The sequence below is a fragment of the Panthera onca genome, chromosome B4, assembly GCF_046562875.1.
Source record: "Panthera onca isolate mPanOnc1 chromosome B4, mPanOnc1 haplotype 2, whole genome shotgun sequence".
NCBI classification, from domain to species: domain Eukaryota; kingdom Metazoa; phylum Chordata; class Mammalia; order Carnivora; family Felidae; genus Panthera; species Panthera onca.
Genome location: NC_138345.1, coordinates 19,911,055 through 19,929,544, shown reverse-complemented (window position 1 = coordinate 19,929,544; position 18,490 = coordinate 19,911,055). Strand labels below are relative to the sequence as shown.

General features: G+C 36.8%; 1 protein-coding gene across 17 annotated transcripts in view; it reads right to left on the bottom strand.

Annotated features, from left to right (window-relative positions):
- Nucleotides 1-18,490, bottom strand: part of MLLT10 (MLLT10 histone lysine methyltransferase DOT1L cofactor) — a 237,176-nt gene that overhangs the window by 144,274 nt on the left and 74,412 nt on the right. For all 17 annotated transcript variants that reach the window (XR_009617657.3, XM_078450363.2, XM_078450361.2 and 14 more), the window contains one exon: nt 9,142-9,251. Coding sequence is in view for 16 of the 17 variants with exons in the window: in XM_078450363.2 (XP_078306489.1) it covers nt 9,142-9,251 (110 nt within the window). In the remaining variant the exon portion in view is untranslated. The remainder of the gene's footprint in view (nt 1-9,141; nt 9,252-18,490) is intronic.

The window sequence follows — 18,490 nt, the reverse complement described above, 5'->3', positions numbered from 1 at the left end:
AAATGGTACTAATGAGGAATCCCCCAATCAGAGAGCATATTTAGTCCTTTCAAACTTTCCCACCAGATGCTAAATATAGTGATCAACACTTCTCTTGACAGCTATTTCACCACTACTCCTTTCAAAAAAGATTGAAGGGAAGTCGGGCTAGCAATTTCTAAGTATTCCTCCACCTTTAAGCTTCTATAGTTAAATGACACCATGCTTTTATTTTGTTTTTTGTTTCTCTGTTTGGTCTATTATGGTCCTACCTATACTTACAAACATTCATTTCTTCGTGGTCATCGATAAATAAACACTCTTCAAAAGCATGTATATAGACAGAACACATGTATCATTTACCAACTATTCTCTGGAAATTGTAGCTTTATAAAATAAATGCTTCCTGATGTGACATGATCTCAGGGCTGTAAGTTCAAACACCAGGTTGGGTGTAGAGATTACTTAAAAGTAAAATCTTTAGAGGCGCCTGGGTGGCTCAGTTGGTTAGGCGTCTGCCTCTTTTTTTTTTTTTTTTTAATTTTTTTTTTTTTTCAACGTTTATTTTATTTTTTGGGACAGAGAGAGACAGAGCATGAACAGGGGAGGGACAGAGAGAGAGGGAGACACAGAATCGGAAACAGGCTCCAGGCTCTGAGCCATCAGCCCAGAGCCTGACGCGGGGCTCGAACTCACGGACCGTGAGATCGTGACCTGGCTGAAGTCGGATGCTTAACCGACTGCGCCACCCAGGCGCCCCGCGTCTGCCTCTTAATTTCAGCTCAGGTTATGATCCCATGGGATCAAGCCCCAAGTTAGGCTCAGTGCTGGGTGTAGAACCTGCCTGTGATTCTCTTTCTCTCTCTCAAAATAAACATATAAATAAATAAATAAATAAATAAATAAATAAATAAATAAATAAAATCTTTGAAAATAAAAAAAATTAAAATTAAATTAAATAAAGGATTCCTTGACTCTGAATACAAGCCTCTATCCCCGAAAACTTCAAAAACAGCTCAAAAAAATCTGTTTCTTCAAAACTATTACAATTCTTCACATTTCTTCAAAATTATTAAAAGGTAACTTAAAGGTGACATATGCCACTCATTATTTTATTAACAAAATGCATATGTCAGTGAAATGAGGAACTGATTGCTACAATATGAGAGGTCAAAAAATAAAAACAAGAATCTGGTGACAAAATAATAGAAAAACTGGCCATTATGTATTTAATGACATGTAGAAAACTTAACAACATAATAAGTCAACACGATGAGTTCTCTGAAATTTAGATATACTACACAGATATTCTAGAAAATTTCCTTTCCTATCACTCACAAAATTTCCTTCGTGGTTTTTTTTTTTCCTTTCCTAAATCCCACTATGTTCCAGCCACATGAGATTATTTATTATTCTGGGAACTGCCTACCACCTTTCCTTTGCACTTACTATATTAGTTTATGTTACTTTCTCTGAGTGGAATTATCATATGATCCTTTTTTCCACAGGTCAAATTCCTAGTTATTCTGCAAAGTCCCTATAATCCCTTTTTATGTTTTATTCAACTCCTTAGGCAAAGGTAATCCCTCCTTTCATTATGTTCCATAACACTCCACTCACATTTTTTATTATGACAGATATCTCCCATTTTTCGAAAGTTTGTGTTATGCCACTTTGATTTGACAAAAGGCTTACATTAATAACTGTTTTTGCTAACTGAAAGAAATCCAAAAAGAATTTTTGCTTTTACGAAAAAGGGTGAAAAGTGAAAGCGATGTTCAGCATCTGCTTTGCCACGAAGCCGTCACAGTGTCAATGTGCACCCAGAGCAGCAAGGCCGGCGCTGCCCAGCTCCTTCCCCAGGAAGTACCCTGAGCATCCATCTCAGCATCAGACCTCCAGAGCTTTGAACTATGTCTGGAAGCATCTGTGCTTTGTCTCGGTTTATTTCATGCGTTTGTTAGCAAGATGGGTCCTAAGTTATCAGAAAAGCCTAAGAAAGGTTATTTTTTCAGACTGGGAACACTCAAAACCTTTTCCACATAGATTAATGGTAACTGCTTCCTCAACTTTACACCAATTTCAGCTTACGAAAAGTTTCACAAGAATGCTTTCTACTTTTGGATAGCTGCAGAAACCTGTACTTACATATTATTATTTTTATACACTGTAATTACATTATTTACTCTTCTAATTGAGAGTGTCACATGAAGAAAAATCCTGCATTTTATGCATCTTTGAATTCCCAGTGTCTAGCACAATGCTTGATATAAAGTAGGTCCACAGTATGAGCCCAGTATATTAATAAATGCTCTTCAATGCTCTTTACTACCATCCATTAAAAAGTGGTATCTTCCAAAACTCAACAATCCATTTTCCAATTGTTCCTATCATTTCAGAATTACATGCCTCATATTAGCCACACTGAATAATCATGAAGAGAGTATTATTAAGCTTTCAAGGGTAACTATACAAATCGACATCCATAAAAATCCAAGAAACATAAACAAGAGAGTTGACCCATGACCACCATGAGTTTGAACTGCGCCTAATTATATGTGTGATACAGTACAGTATTGTAAGTGTACTCTCCTGTGATTTTTTAAAAAAAATTTTTAATTTTTTACTTATTTAAATTCAAGTTACTTAACATATAGTGTAGTACTGGTTTTAGGAGTAGAATTTAGTGATTCATCACTTACATATAACACCCAGTGATCATCCCAACAAGTGCCCTCCTTAATGTCCATCACCCATTTAGGCCAACCCCCACCTACCTCCCCTTCAGCAACCCTCGGGATGATTTTCTTTTTTTTTTTTTTTTTTAATTTTTTTTTTCAACGTTTTTTATTTATTTTTGGGACAGAGAGAGACAGAGCATGAACGGGGGAGGGGCAGAGAGAGAGGGAGACACAGAATCGGAAACAGGCTCCAGGCTCCGAGCCATCAGCCCAGAGCCTGACGCGGGGCTCGAACTCACAGACCGGGAGATCGTGACCTGGCTGAAGTCGGACGCTTAACCAACTGCACCACCCAGGCGCCCCTCGGGATGATTTTCTTAAGAATATTTTCTTTTCTCTACATTACTTTACTATAAGAATACAGTATCTAATACATATACAAAATATGTATTTATTCACTTTATTTTTTTAGTAAGGTCAACAGTAGACTATCAGTAATTAAGTTTTGGGGGGAATCAAAAGTTATACATGGATTTTCAACTGTGCAAGGAGTCAGCACCCATAACCCCTGCATTGTTCAAGGGTCAACTGTATAGCACCCCCATATAAGGAAAACTACAAAAAACAAAAAACAACTTGATGGAGAGAGACACCATGTTTCTAGAAGTAAATATTCAATATTATAAAAAGATCAATTCTTCTAGGGGTGCCTGGGTGGCTCAGTCAGTTAAGCAGCCGACTTCGACTCAGGTCATGATCTCGCAGTTTGTGAGTTCAAGCCCCACGTCAGGCTCTGTGCTGACAGCTCAGAGCCTGGACCCTGCTTCGGATTCTGTGTCTCCCTCTCCCTCTGCCCCTCCCCTGCTCACACTCTGACTCTGTCTTTCAATAATAAATAAACATTAAAAAAAAAAATCAATTCTTCCTCAAAATAGTATTTCATTGTAATACTAATATAATCACAATTGTATGTTGTTAGTCCTAATGTTAATCTGGAAAAAGAAATCCATAACAATACTTGTTCTACCATGTACTATGGTGTATATAAAGCCATAATAATTTAGAATTATGAATTCTATTATTCATTTCATGAATTCTATTATTCTATTATGAATTCTATTATTAGAATTAGAATAATTTAGGAAAAGAATAGACAGATGCAACAATGGAACAGAAAAAAAGTGTTAACAACATCCAAGAATTTAATAATGATTCAAACAGTATTTCATTTCTTTCTTTCTTTCTTTCTTTCTTTCTTTTTTTTTAAAGTAACCTCTACGCCCAATGTGGGGCTCAAACTCACAACCCTGAGATCAAGAGTCTCAGGCTCTTCTGACTGAGCCAGCCAGGTGGCCCAAAACAGTATTTCAAATCACTGTGTAAAACACAGATCATTCACTAGTGTTGAAAACTGGACTATGTGGTAGGGGAAAAGTTAGACACATACCTCACCATATTATAAAATGAACTCTAAATGGATAAAAGATTTATACCTAAATAATTCTTCCTTCTTCCCTCCCTCTCTTACTCCTTGAATGCATTAGTCTTAAAGCCTTAAGGTGGGTCCAAGCATGGCAGCATCCATGCCGGGGAAGGGAGAAGTCCAACACAGGTGTCAAAGCCCCAGCAGAGCTGGCTCCCACCGGGGTTTTGGAGGTAGAGGGGAAGGCAGTGCCACACCCTGAGCAAGGTGATGAGACCAACTATTTGAGGGATGAGGGAAGAGTGGTGGCCTGGAGCTGAGTGTCAAATACCACAACTAATACAAAGGGCAGCCAATGCAGGGAAGCAACAGCAACCCAGAGTGATGTGTGGAATCCAAACCAGGTTAGGGTGGTCATTGCATTAGGGGATGGGAGCAACGTTAATACAAGACAGACTGATCAAATAAGCAAACATATTGAGGATAATGGGAGTCAGATTTCTCACTGTTGGCGTGAGAGTCATAAACATAAAAAAGTTTATGTTTATGTTAAATTTGTGTTCGTAAACTTGAAAAATCCTGCACTGCTGGATTGAATTTGGAGAAATTACTAAGAGTTTATGGTTCTCTATATATACAGAAATACACATGTGTATAATGTATACCCATACACTGAATCGGAAGTATCACTGTGACTTAAAAGTCTTCAATATATAGAGATAATCATTGAAAAAATACAGATGTGCATGTGCATATATCTCTGTATCTATATATACACATATATTTCCGGAGAGGGCCAGGGAATAGCAATATCCCAATAACAACAAGCATACTTAGTGCCCACTTTGGTTTCTAAAAGGAATCAATACTCCTTGGATAAATGGTGATGATTCATGGCTAGCTGGGTCAAAAATGATCCAAGATGAGCCTGAACATACTGTAGTGTCAAAACTAAAGAGCTCACAACCTTATTAAAACACAAAGCCAGTCTGAAGGGAGTCCCAGCAGACAAACCTGAGACAAAATGATCATTAAAATAAATGGCAGTAATAGGGAATGACCCATTAAAATAAAATAGTTAACACAGAAGTCCACGTTAGTCCACACTTATATAAATGGGGACGGGAACAAGTTATTCCTTTAAGTGAACTACCAACTAAAAAAAATAAAATAAAAGTGGAGTGTCAACCGATGAATGTAAAATAAATGATGGAAACAGAAAACCACTACTTGCTATCAATTACAGTAATAAACTAATTAAGCCAAGAAACAACAATGGATGCTAAAATCAGTGGGTTAAAGGCACAAGGAACAAGATATTTACATACAAAGCACTTCCTCCAAAATGCTTACTTATTACAAAGGGAAAGAAGATTAACTTCCCAGTGAAGAAACCTTACAGATACCACCTTAACCAAGTGATCAAGGTAACATCAAGTAATGGGGAAATCACGTACCACCTGACAGGATGCAACGAGAACACAGCATCACTTCTGTGACATTCCTGCCAAAATACAAAATCTAAAACCTAATCCTGAGGAAACACCAGAAAAAGCCAAATCGTGGAATATTCTACAAAATAACTGGCCTGTAATCTTCAGAAGTATCAAAGTTATGAAAGTTAAGGAAAACTGAGTTACTATTTGAGATTACAAGACAAAATGCAATCTGTGATCCTTTTGCTATGAACGGTTTAACTGGGGAAATGGAAACATGAATGAAAATTAGGGAAATGATGAAGTCTGTGGATTAGACAGTAATAATGCATGAATTCTGATGGCTGTATTCTGGTCATGCAGGAGAAAGTACGTTCTTACAGGAAATGCATGTTAAAGCATCTGGGGTCTGAGTATATAATGATAAATAACTCTGAAATGGTTTAGGAGAGGAAGAGCTCTTTACACTATTAATGCAACCTTTAAGTTTGAAGTTACTTGAAAATTGAAAGGAAAACCAAGTATAAAAACATGAACTTAGGTGCACCTGTGTGGCTTGGTTAAAAGGCCACTTCGGCTCAAGTCATGATCTCACAGTTTGAGTTTGGGCTCTGCGTGGGGCTCTGTGCTGACAGCTCAGAGCCTAGAGGCTGCTTCAGGTTCTGTGTCTCTCTCTCTCTCTCTCTCCTTCTGCCCTTCCCTCACTTGTGGGGGTGTGCGCACGCTCGCGCTCTCTCTCTCAAAAATGAATAAACATTTTTTTTAAAAAACATGAACTTGAAAGCACTAAAAAAAAGTCTTATGCAGTAACATAAAGATTTTCTTTGGAAGCATCTGAGTGGCTCAGTCGGTTAAGCATCTGACTTCAGCTCAGGTTATCATCTCGCAGTTTGAGTTCGAGCCCTACGTTGGGCTCTGTGCTGACAGCTCAGAGCCTGAAGCCTGCTTCGGATTCTGTGTCTCCCTCTCTCTGCCCCTCCCCTGCTCATGCTGTGTCTCTTTCTCTCAAAAATAAATAATTTTTTTTTAAAAAAAGAAAGATTTTCTTTGTATGGTGTCAAAAGCAGAAACAATAGAAGATAGTTGTGTAAATTATATAAAAATGTTAAACTTCTCAACTAGAAAAAACCCGCTAGAGTACCAACAATAATTTAAAAAAAAAATAAAGACATAATGAAAGTTAAAAAGCAAATGTTGAATTATGGGCAAAAGCATACACAGCAAGTATATAAGACAAATGAAAGAAACCTCTAATATAAAAAACACTTTGGAGGCACCTAGGTGGCTCAGTCAGCGTCTGACTACTGATTTCTGCTCAGGTTATGATCTCACGATTCATGAGTTCCAGCCCCATGTCTGGCTCTAGCGGAGAGCCTGCTTGAGGTTGTCAGTCTCCCTTTCCCTCTCCCTCTCACAAAAATAAACAAACATTTAAAAAAAAAAAAAAAAAAAAAAACACTTTGTTAAAAAATAAATAAAAACAGGGCTCCTGGGTGGCTCTGTCAGTTAAGTGCCTGACTTCGACTCAGGTCATGATCTCACGGTTCCTGAGTTTGAGACCCACATCGGGCTCTGCACTGACAGTGCAGAACCTGCTGGGGATTCTCTCTCTCCCTCTCTCTGCCCCTGTCCCAGCCTCTCTCTCTCAAAATAAATAAATAAACTTTAAAAAAATAAATAAAGCTCTACGGAAGAGAGCAGATTTTAAAAGAAAAAATAGAAGTGCCTGGGTGGCTGAGTCAGTTCAGCGTCCAACTTTGGCTCAGGTCAAGATTTCATGGTTCGTGGGTTCGAGCACCACTTTAGGCTCTGTGCTGACAGCTCAGAGCCTGGAGCCTGCTTCTGATTCTGGGTCTCCCTCTCTCTGCCCCTCCCCTGCTTGCTCACGCACGTGCGTGCACTCTCCCTCTCAAAAATAAGTAAAACAGTAAAAAAAAGAAGGAAAAAAAAAAGAAAAACATTACAATATTAAAACAAACAAAGAGCTTTTCAAGGTCAACAAACATGAAAGGCTATTTTAAAAACTGTAGGGGCGCCTGGGTGGCTCAGTCGGTTAAACGGCCGACTTCGGCTCAGGGTCATGATCTCACGGTCCGTGGGTTTGAGCCCCGCCGTCGGGCTCTGTGCTGACAGCTCAGAGCCTGGAGCCTGTTTCGAATTCTGTGTCTCCTTCTCTCTGACCCTCCCCCGATCATGCTCTGTCTCTCTCTGTCTCAAAAATAAACGTTTAAAAAAATTTTTTTTTTAAAGTGTAAAATATTTAACCTTACTGTTTACTCAGAAAAAAATCAGACACTAATATTTTTCACTAAAAAGAATAGCGAAGATTTTTTTAATGGTAATATATAGTGCACTTACCAGGATATAAGGTTATTAGCACTGTCACCTATTACTCATGTAGCATAAATTAGAAACTGCATTCCACAGTACAATTTCATACAATATATTTATGGAAGCTTCCAAAACATTCGCACCCCTTTACACAGAGATTCTGTTGCTACGTACAAGCCAAAGCCAAAGCCAAACCCAATCAAGGCCCTTCAACAGTTAGGCATTCCTTAACCAGTTTATCAAAACTAATAATACTGTATATTACATGCTAACTATCCACTAAAAATAACATCAAAAAACGTAACTGATTGATACAAGATGATGTCCAGGGTTGATAAATTTCAAAAACAAACAAACCAGTATAAGCAATATAATCCAATTTTAATAAATATATATTACATATAAAAATGTACACACACACAAAAATCTAAAAGGATCAGAAACAGAAGATTAGGATGACTTCTGTCTTGCACTTTTCTATTTGTTTCCTGTATTTTTAAATTTTAAAAATAAATATTAATAACCTATATTGTAAAATGTTTAACACAAAAATATTTGTGTTAGAATTGGTAGTAGTGATAATTTCTCCCCACAAATGAAATAAAGTAACAGGTACCTTAAATTAATGGTGACACCATACCTAAAGACACATTGGGTGAAAGAAAAATCATCTAACGTACAAAAAGAGAATGAAGCAATAATATATATATGTACCATAAATCAAGAAAAAGATATAGGGGGAGCAATGCAAAGAAAATATTAACTAAGTTGTTAAGAAAAAGCTAACAACAAAAATCCTATCTTGGGGGTAGAAAAAAACTGGGGAAAGGAAAAGAAGCACATAGTATTCTGTAATAGGGTTATTTTTCAAGAAAGGATGTAAGGTATCATAACAAATGTTATACCAAATAATGATTAATTCAAATTTAATAGAACCTTTATGTTTGAAAGAACCTAAAAAGCCAGTAATTCTTAAAGGACAAATCTATATAAGGATGGAAATGTCACATAAATGTTAAAATGCTAAATACCTAGGTGAGTATAAAAGGTAATATATTTTTGTTTGTGTTGTACTCCTGTGACTTTACAACATATTTTAATAAATGTAGTTTACCATTTAGTAATTATACTTTTTTCAAATCTCTCTGGAATCTGGAGGCCTATGATTTAAATTTTTTTAATGAAAGCCTATAATAAAACAAAATACAAAAAAAAAAAAATCCTTTTACATTTCCCAGTTTTAGAACAAAAAAGTTGTATTTAAACATCAATAAAATAACATCCACTGTACCTTATTGTAACGATCATGTGGAACAGACTGTAAAACAATTGGTTCCATTGTAGAAACATTGGCAAACTGTACCTCTGGAATATACAGGGCACAAACCACATGAGCCCAACCTAAAAATAAATAAAAATAATGTCATTTTCCAGTTTTCAATAAAACTTTTTCAAAGATAAACAAAATCATTAACTTCCTAAAGAGATCCCTTCAAAGCCTAGTTAAGCAAAAGTACAACAAAAAGATGAACAAATTCTCATTACTGACTATAAATAGTCAAACCACTACTGATAAAGCACTCCATCATTTCTCCAGCACAACGGCACAAACAAAAGAACATTTTTAAAATGCAAATGCTAGCACGGTCACTTCATATAAGAGCACACTAAATGATTTGAATCAACACTACTTCTGAGAACCACTATGAGAAAATAAGAAAGCTTTAGAGGCGCCTGGGTGGCTCAGTCGGTTAAGTGTACGACTTCGGCTCAGGGCATGATCTCACAGTTTGTGGATTCAAGCCCCCCATCGGGCTCTGCGCTGACAGTGTGGACCCAGTTTAGGATTCTCTCTGCCTCCCACCGCCACTCACGCTTATTCTCTTTCTCAAAATAAATAAACTTTAAATTAAAAAGTAAGAAGCTTTATAGTTGAATACCTAAAATTAAAATTTTAATCTTAAATGTCAATTATTAAAATTTTAACTTTTATATTAATATTGATACTTTAAATACTAGTACTAACATTATTTTACTGTTTCAATATTTAACTTAAAATATTTTAGCAATTAATAAATATTAATGTTTTGGGGCACCAGGTGGCTTGAGTGAGTTAAGCATCCAACTCTTGGTTTCGGCTCAGGTCATCATCTCATAGTTCATGACTTCGAGCCCCACATCGGGCTCTGGGCTGACAGCACGGAGCCTGCCTGGGATTCACTCTCTCCCTCTCTCTCTGCCCCCTCCCCTGCTTGCTCTCTCAAAATAAATAAACTTAAAACAATTTTTTTAATAATAATAAACAAATGAGTATTAATGTTTTAGTTTTTGAAATGTGGCTGAAACTATCAAAGAACTGTGATAATGAGGAAATACTGAGCCAAAATTGGAAAATAATGAAAGTCCAAGGAGGTGAGTACAGCTTTTGGCCACTTTTGCCCCCCACTGCCTATTTCACAGAAAGCAGGTAAAAAGGGTGGTTTTGACAAACTCAGAAGGCTGGAAGTACAGGGATCTATGTCCACAGACAACTGAAGGAGAAAGGGAAGGAGTAAGCCCCTCCCTTCCTTCCAGCTGAGACACTGAAGGCTGCAAGCCAGAATAATCCAAGTACACAGGCCCTCAAAGAGACTGCACCTAGGCTTTAAGTTCATCTCAAACTCTGAAACTGGACTCATGTTATACTAAATTACGAGAGCCCCCAGGCACCAGACAGAAGCAAATTATACATCCTCTCTGGAGGAAAAACAATGTAATCTTGACTACAAATAACTTCTACTACTATTGGTTCATTATCATTTTCAGCACAGTAAAAAGTACCAAACACATGAAAGACACAACATAAATGAAAACCAGCAGAAACAAGAAAGTCAAACCAGATCTATATTTTGGAGTCTTAGCCACAGACATTAAAATAAGTATACTTATTATGCTCAAATACAACACAAAGTTGAAAATTTTTTCAAAGAACTGAAAACTATAATAAATAAAAAATTCTAGAAGTAAAAACAAAAATTTGTTCAAAATCAATGGATGGGATCAACAACGGTTTAGACATAGATGAAAACAGAATTAGAAGGCAACAACAAAATAGGTCAGAAGAAAATGTCCAGAATGTTAGCACAAAACACAAAAGTGTGAAAAATACAGTAACAGGACAAGAAGCATGAAGAATATAATCAGCAGGTCTCACACACATGTAATTAGAATCCCAGAGAAATGTGAGAGACAAAGTAGCACAAAAGCAAAATTTCAAATGATAATACCTAAAAACTTTCCAGAACAGAACACAGCAAATCATGGACAGAAGAAACACAGTAAATCTCAGAATAAATAAAAACAAATCCATACCTAGGCCAATTAGTAAACCTATAGAAAACCAAAAGAAAGAGATAAAAATCTTCATACAACCAAAAGGCAAGTTATCATCAAAAGAACAACTGGATATCAGAGTGGCTAAAATGAACAAATCAGGAGACTACAGATGCTGGAGAGGATGTGGAGAAACGGGAACCCTCTTGCACTGTTGGTGGGAATGCAAACTGCCGTAGCCACTCTGGAAAACAGTGTGGAGGTTCCTCAAAAAAATTAAAAATAGATCTACCCTATGACCCAGCAATAGCACTGCTAGGAATTTACCCAACGGACACAGGAGTGCTGACGCATAGGGGCACTCGTACCCCAATGTTTACAGCAGCACTTTCAACAGTAGCCAAATTATGGAAAGAGTCTAATTGTCCATCAGTTGATAAATGGATAAAGAAGTTGTGGTTTATATATACACTGGAATACTACTTGGCAATGAGAAAGAATGAAATCTGGCCTTTTGTAGCAACGTGGATGGAACTGGAGAGCGTTATGCTAAGTGAAAGAAGTCATACAGAGAAAGAGAGATACCATATGTTTTCATTCTTATGTGGATCCTGAGAAACTTACCAGAAGACCGTGGGGGGGGGGGGGGGGGGGTTAGAGTGGGAGACAGCCAAAGCATAAGAGACTCTTAAAAACTGAGAACAAACTGAGGGTTGATGGGGGGTGGCAGGGAGGGGAGAGTGGGTGATGGGTATTGAGGAGGGCACCTTTTCGGATGAGCACTGGGTGTTGTATGCAAACCAATCTGACAATAAATTTTGTGTTTAAATAAATAAACAAACAAACAAACGAACAACTGGATAAAGTCCAAAACTATCTTTAAACAGATTTCAATTAAAGGGAACACTAAGTAATTTTCCTCAGGCAATGGAAAAATGAGCCAAGAAGAAAGCTCCAAGATGAAGTAAAAAAATGATAAGCATGTAGGTACTTTTAATGGCTGCTGACTAGATAAAACAACAATATTCTCTTCCAGTGAAAATACATGACTGCTTACATCACAAGTTAAAACTTTATCTGGTAAAGTTTTCAGTGTATATAAATTTAACACATATTAAAACTACAATAAAGACTGGAGAAGAAGGTAAAAGAGATCTATATGGTTTCAGTGTTCTTACATTTTGTGTGAAGCAGTACACAGAGTAGTCTAAAATTATTAGTATGAGAACTGTAATCCCAAGAGCAACTACTATATACATAAATACAGCCAAAAAGGTAATTTAATGCAATTAATTAAATTTAAATGCAACGCTAAGTGCGTTATTAAACTGATTAAATGCAATGCTAAAAAATATTCATATAATCACAAAGAAAGGGGAAAAAAGGGAAGAAAGGAATAAAGTAAAAATCAAAGTTAAAGCATAGGTGGCACCTGTCTGTCTAGGTCAGAAGAGCATGAGGCTCTTGATCTCAGGGTCATGAGTTCAAGCCCCATGTTGGGTGTAGAGATACAAAAAATAAATAAAACTTTTTTTAAAAAAAGAAAAAAATAGCAGACTTCTTCTGGTCAAGATGGAGAAACAGGGACCATATTTGGCTTCCTGCATGAACAATACATACTTCCCATGGCAAAAAAAGAATAAAAAGATAAAATAATTGAGACAATGGTTTTCAAGACCTGTGTATCAGATAACAACGATAGTAATCCCAAAGAAACAATAAACAAATGAGATGAGCTCTCAGTTTGCCCAGTTTAACACCTTGAGAATTCTTCCAGCCCAAGGCACAGGGAGAGAAACTAAGGCCAAGCCCAGAACACTCCCAAAGTTCACATCAGGTAAGACCAAGGCAGCTAAAACTGTAAGGACAAAGCACCAGAAATGAAAACTCTTTACAGAGAGAACAAATGCTCACAGAGAGATACAGACAACACCATTTGAATATTAAAGGACTGAACATATGAGAGAAGAAATTACCTGAGGTTGAAAAAAGAACCATCCAAAAAGAAGTAAAGGAAACCGTATCCAGCAGACAGGAAGAGCTAGGAACATTGCCTGGTCTCCTTAGCCAGACTGAAAAACCTCAACTCGCAGGACATTGGGTATCTGAATACTCAGAAAGATCTTGCCTCCATAGTGGGAAATAATTACCCCTAGACCAAGTACTGCTCCTAATAAAGCATAAGAGCAGGACCTGACAGGATCTAACTATTTCTAAGGAACCTAACTGTATTTCAGAACAAACCTGAAGAAGATATAAAGGAAGGCAAAATTCCCAGACTTCCATCAGCCACAATAGTGGAGTAGGAAGCTCCAAGAGTACCTTCCACCACGGAAATATCACAAAATCACGCAGGAACCGTCAGAACCAATTTTGTTAGCACTCTGGAAAAGAGAATGAAAGGTTTGCAGCAACCAAACACTAAATCAAGAAAAGGGCAACTTAAAAATGGCAGGAGAGCTTTGGGCATTTTTACTTTCCTAATAACACATGCCCACCCTACGTTTAGCAGAGGTCTTGAAGACAGCACTGAGTTTGAGTTTGCAATGCAGAACCCTAGTTCTTTCTCCATTCCAAAAGTTCAGAAAGTTAAGTACAGACACAAAAGATACAAAAAAGATCCACAGTAAACAACTGTTTAAACAAAAATAGCGAGAATTTGTTGTGGGGTTTATAACAAAAATAAATGCATGACAACAATTGCATAAAGGCCAAAAAAAAGAGAAATGGAATTACATTATTTTGAGGATCTTATACTATATGAGTAGTAGTATAATAATAACACTTGATGGTAAACTCTACTGAGACAAAGATGTAAACTTTAAGTCCTAAGACAATGACTAACGTAACACAACAAAATTCATGGCTAATAACACAACAAAGTAGACAAGATGGAATCATAAACTTTTCAAAAGAAGGCCAGAAAAGAAAAAAAGCGAACAAAAACAAATGGAGCAAATAAAAAACAAGTATCAGGGCACCCAGCTGGCTCACTCAGCAGAGCATGCAACTCTTGACCTTGGGGTTGAGTTCGAACCCCACATTGGGTGTAGACATTACTTAAAAATATAAAATCTTGGGGCGCCTGGGTGGCTCAGTCAGTTAAGCAGCCGACTTCGGCTCAGGTCATGATCTCGCGGTCCGTGAGTTCGAGCCCCGCATCGGGCTCTGTGCTGACAGCCCAGAGCCTGGAGCCTGTTTCAGATTCTGTGTCTCCCTCTCTCTGACCCTCCCCCATTCATGCTCTGTCTCTCTCTGTCTCAAAAATAAATAAACGTTAAAAAAATAAATAAATAAAATAAAATAAAATCTTTAAAAAATAAACATAAAAAAACAAGTATCAAGATGGTAGACCCAAATCTAACCATATCATTAGTCACACTAAATGTAAATTAACCAACCACCCCAATTAAAAAGCACAAATTGGGGCGCCTCGGTGGCTCAGTCGGTTAAGCGGCTGACTTCGGCTCAGGTTGTGATCTCGCGGTCCACGAGTTCGAGCCCCATGTCGGGCTCTGTGCTGACAGCTTGGAGCCTGGAGCCTGTTTCGGATTCTGTGTCTCCCTCTCTCTGACCCTCCCCCGTTCATGCTCTGTCTCTCTCTGTCTCAAAAATAAATAAATAAACGTTAAAAAAAAAATTTAAAAAAAAAAAAGCACAAATTATTGGAATGAAAATAACAAGTGGTCAATAAGCACATGAAAAGATACTAGTCATTAGAGAAATGAAAATCAAAAACAAACTGAAATACCACTTCATATCCACCAGGATGGCTAAAACCAAAAAGACAAACATTAGCAAGTATTGACAAGGATGTGGAAAAATTGGACAACGAATGCACTACAAGTAGAAATGTAAAACGGTACCTCCACTTTGGAAAACAGACCAGCAATTTCTCAAAAGGATAACAGTTAACATGTGACCCAGGAAATACACTCCCAAGAATAATCCAAAAAATTAAAACATATTTCTGCAAAAAAATTGTAAATGCATGTTCACAGCAGTATTATTCGTTCACAGCAGTATTCAAAATAATCAAGTGAAAACAACCCAAATATCCATCAACTTTTGAATGGTTAAGGAAAACATGGTATATCCATACACTGGAATATCAATTGGCAATTAAGTGAATTACTTAGACATGCTGCAACATGGGTGAATGTGGGAAATAGTGTGCTAAGTTAAAGAACCCAGTCACAAAAGACCACATATTGTATGATTCTAGCTATATGAAATATCTAGAACAGGGCAAATGGACACAGAATAGGTTAATTATTGCCTCGGGTGGAGGTGTTGAAGGGAAATAGGACGTGAATGCTAATAATGGTGACAGTGTATCTTATGAAAATGTTCTAAAGTCAACTGTGATGATGGTCACACAAGTCTTTGAATATTTTTAAAACCAATGAATTGTGTGCTTTAAATCAATCAATTGCAAGATATGTAAAGGTATTATATCTAAACAACTAACAATAAGAAAAAATTCAATTTTTTAAATGGGCATTTGATTTGAACACACACATCACCAAAGAAGATATAAGAATGTCAAATAACCACATGTAAAAGAGCTGAAATTTTCTACTCATTACCAAAATGAAAATTAAAAGCAGAAGGATACCACTACGTAACTATCAGAATGGCAAAAACTAAAAAGAGTGATCATACCAAGTGTTGAAGAGGATGTAGAGCAACTGGAACTCTCATACGCAGCTGGTGGGAATGTAAAATGTTACAACCACTTTAGAAAATAGTTTGTCAGTTCCTTGAAGAATTAAACATGTGAAGTGAAATAAGTCAGAGAAAGATAAATACCATATGATTTCACTCATATGTGGAATTTAAGAAACAAACAGACACAGGGGACGAGGGGGAAAAGAGAGAGAAGCAAACCATAAGAGACTTTTTTTTTTTTTAAATATTTGTTTGGGTTTTTTTGAGAGAGACAGAGAGAGAGAGAGAGCATGAGCGGGGTAGGAGCAGAGAGCGAGTGAGCGAGTGAGATACCAAGGATTCAAAGCGGGCTCTGCACTGACAGGAGAGAGCTCAATGTGGGTCTCAAACTCACGAACCATGAGATCACCGGAGCCGAAGTCTGACACTTACCCCTACCGGAATGAGCCACCCAGGCACCCCAAGAGAGTCTTAACTATAGAAAACAAACTGAGGGTTGATGGAGGGAGGGAGGGAGGTGGGGGGATGGGCTAAATGGGTAGGTGGTGGGTATTATCATGGTGATGAGCACTGGGTGTTATATGAAAGTGATGAATCACTAAGTTCTACATCTGAAACCAATTTTACCATATATGTTAACTAGAATTTAAATTAGAACTTGAAAAAAAGAATTAAGCATGCACTTATTATTATAAACTAGCCATTTCATGCCTAAGTATTTATCCAAGACAAAAAAAAAAGACTATGATTATAGAGAACATGTACTCAAATATTAACAGGATCTTAATTTCCAACACGTAAAACTAGAAACTATCTACAGGTAAATAAACTGCTAGATCCATACAGGGGAAAAATAGTGAACCAAAAAGGGAATAAAATATTAATGCATGTCACAACAAGAATCTCAAATATTTATACTGATGGAAATAAGCCAGACAAAAATAGTGTCTGTATACTATAAACCCATTTGAATGTCTAGACACACAAGCACACATACATTCCACTTAAAACACAAGAAAATACAAATTAATCTATAGTAACGGAAAGCAGATGAATGGTTACCTGGGACAAGGCTGGGGAGGAGATGGGTTGGTACAAAAGAGATACAGTACAAAAGAATAAGAGGAAAGTTTTAAAAACGATGGATATGTTCACTGCCTTAATTATGTTGATTTCATGGGTACATACAACAGTCAGAACTTAACAAGTTGTTCACTTTAAATATAGACAGTATACTGAATGTCAATCACAACTGAATAAAGCTGTTTTAAATACTTTTTTTAAGAACAAAAAGATCTCAATCCTAATTTCAATTCATATTAAATGTTAGTCATTTATATACAACAGGTGAGGGAGAGATTAAGAGGGCCAGAGTCGATTAAAATTTTAAAAAGACCATACTACCATATGCTGTCTGTAAGAGACACACTTTTAATAAAAAATGCTAAGTTTAGGGGCGCCTTGGGCTGTTCAGTCAGTTAAGCATCCGATTTCAGCTCAGGTCATGATCTCACAGTTCATGAGTTCAAGTCCCGCATCGGGCTCTCTGCTATCAGCCCACTTTGGATCCTCTGTCCCCTTCTCTCTGTGCCCCTCTCCTGATCCTCTGTGTGCGCTCGCTCGCTTGCTCTCTCTCAAAAAAATGAAAAACAAATTTTTTAAAACCTTTAAAAAAATACTGGTAAGTTTAAAGCAAATAAAGCAAGTGTATGGAAAATAATATATAATGCTAACAGTAAGAATACAAAGGCTGACATGACTATTTTGATGTCGTAGCACACTATGAAGCAAATACTCCATAGCTAAAAGGGGACATTTTCCTAATGATAAATAATTCATTACAAAAATCAACAATTAGAAAACTATCTACACCTAATAAAAACACTTTAAAACACATAAAACACTTAACACTATTAAAGGAAGAATCAGACGATGTTCCAGTCGTAACAGATGTTTAACACACCAGACTCAGTAACTAACAGATGAAGTAGACCTCCCCGCCAAAAATCAGTTAAGACTAATAAAAGAGCTTGAGTTCAACTACCTTATTCAACCGAAGAATATACATTCCTTTTCAAATGCATATGGTACATTCAACACAAACCATATGCTAATACCTAAAATAAGACTCAGTGAATTTTAAAGGATTAAAATCATCTAGAGTGTAATGAGTAGCCACAATGAAATTAAATTAGCAACTAATAATAATTAGATAGCTACAAAAACCCCCAATATATGGAAAATAATAAACTTCTAAATAATTTAAAAATCTAACACAAAATCACAAGGGAAATTGGAAAACATTTGAACTGAATGGCAACAATTCAACAATATGCCAAATTTTGAGACATGCTGCAAAAGCAGTCCTAGCAGGGAAACATATCTTTATATACTTTCACTAGAAAAGAATGTCTCAATTCAAAGATCTAAGGTGCCACCTTAAGAAGTTAACAAAGAACAAAATATACAAAAAGTAACTAAAAGTAAGGAAACTAAATATACTAAAAGTAACTAAAAGTAAGGAAAGTGAAGATAAAAGGAGAAATCAATAAAATAGAAAACAGGCATATAACTTTAAAAATTAACAAAGCCAAGGGGCACCTGGGTGGCTCAGTCAGTTTAGCGTGCGAAACTTGATTTTGGCTCAGGTCCTAATC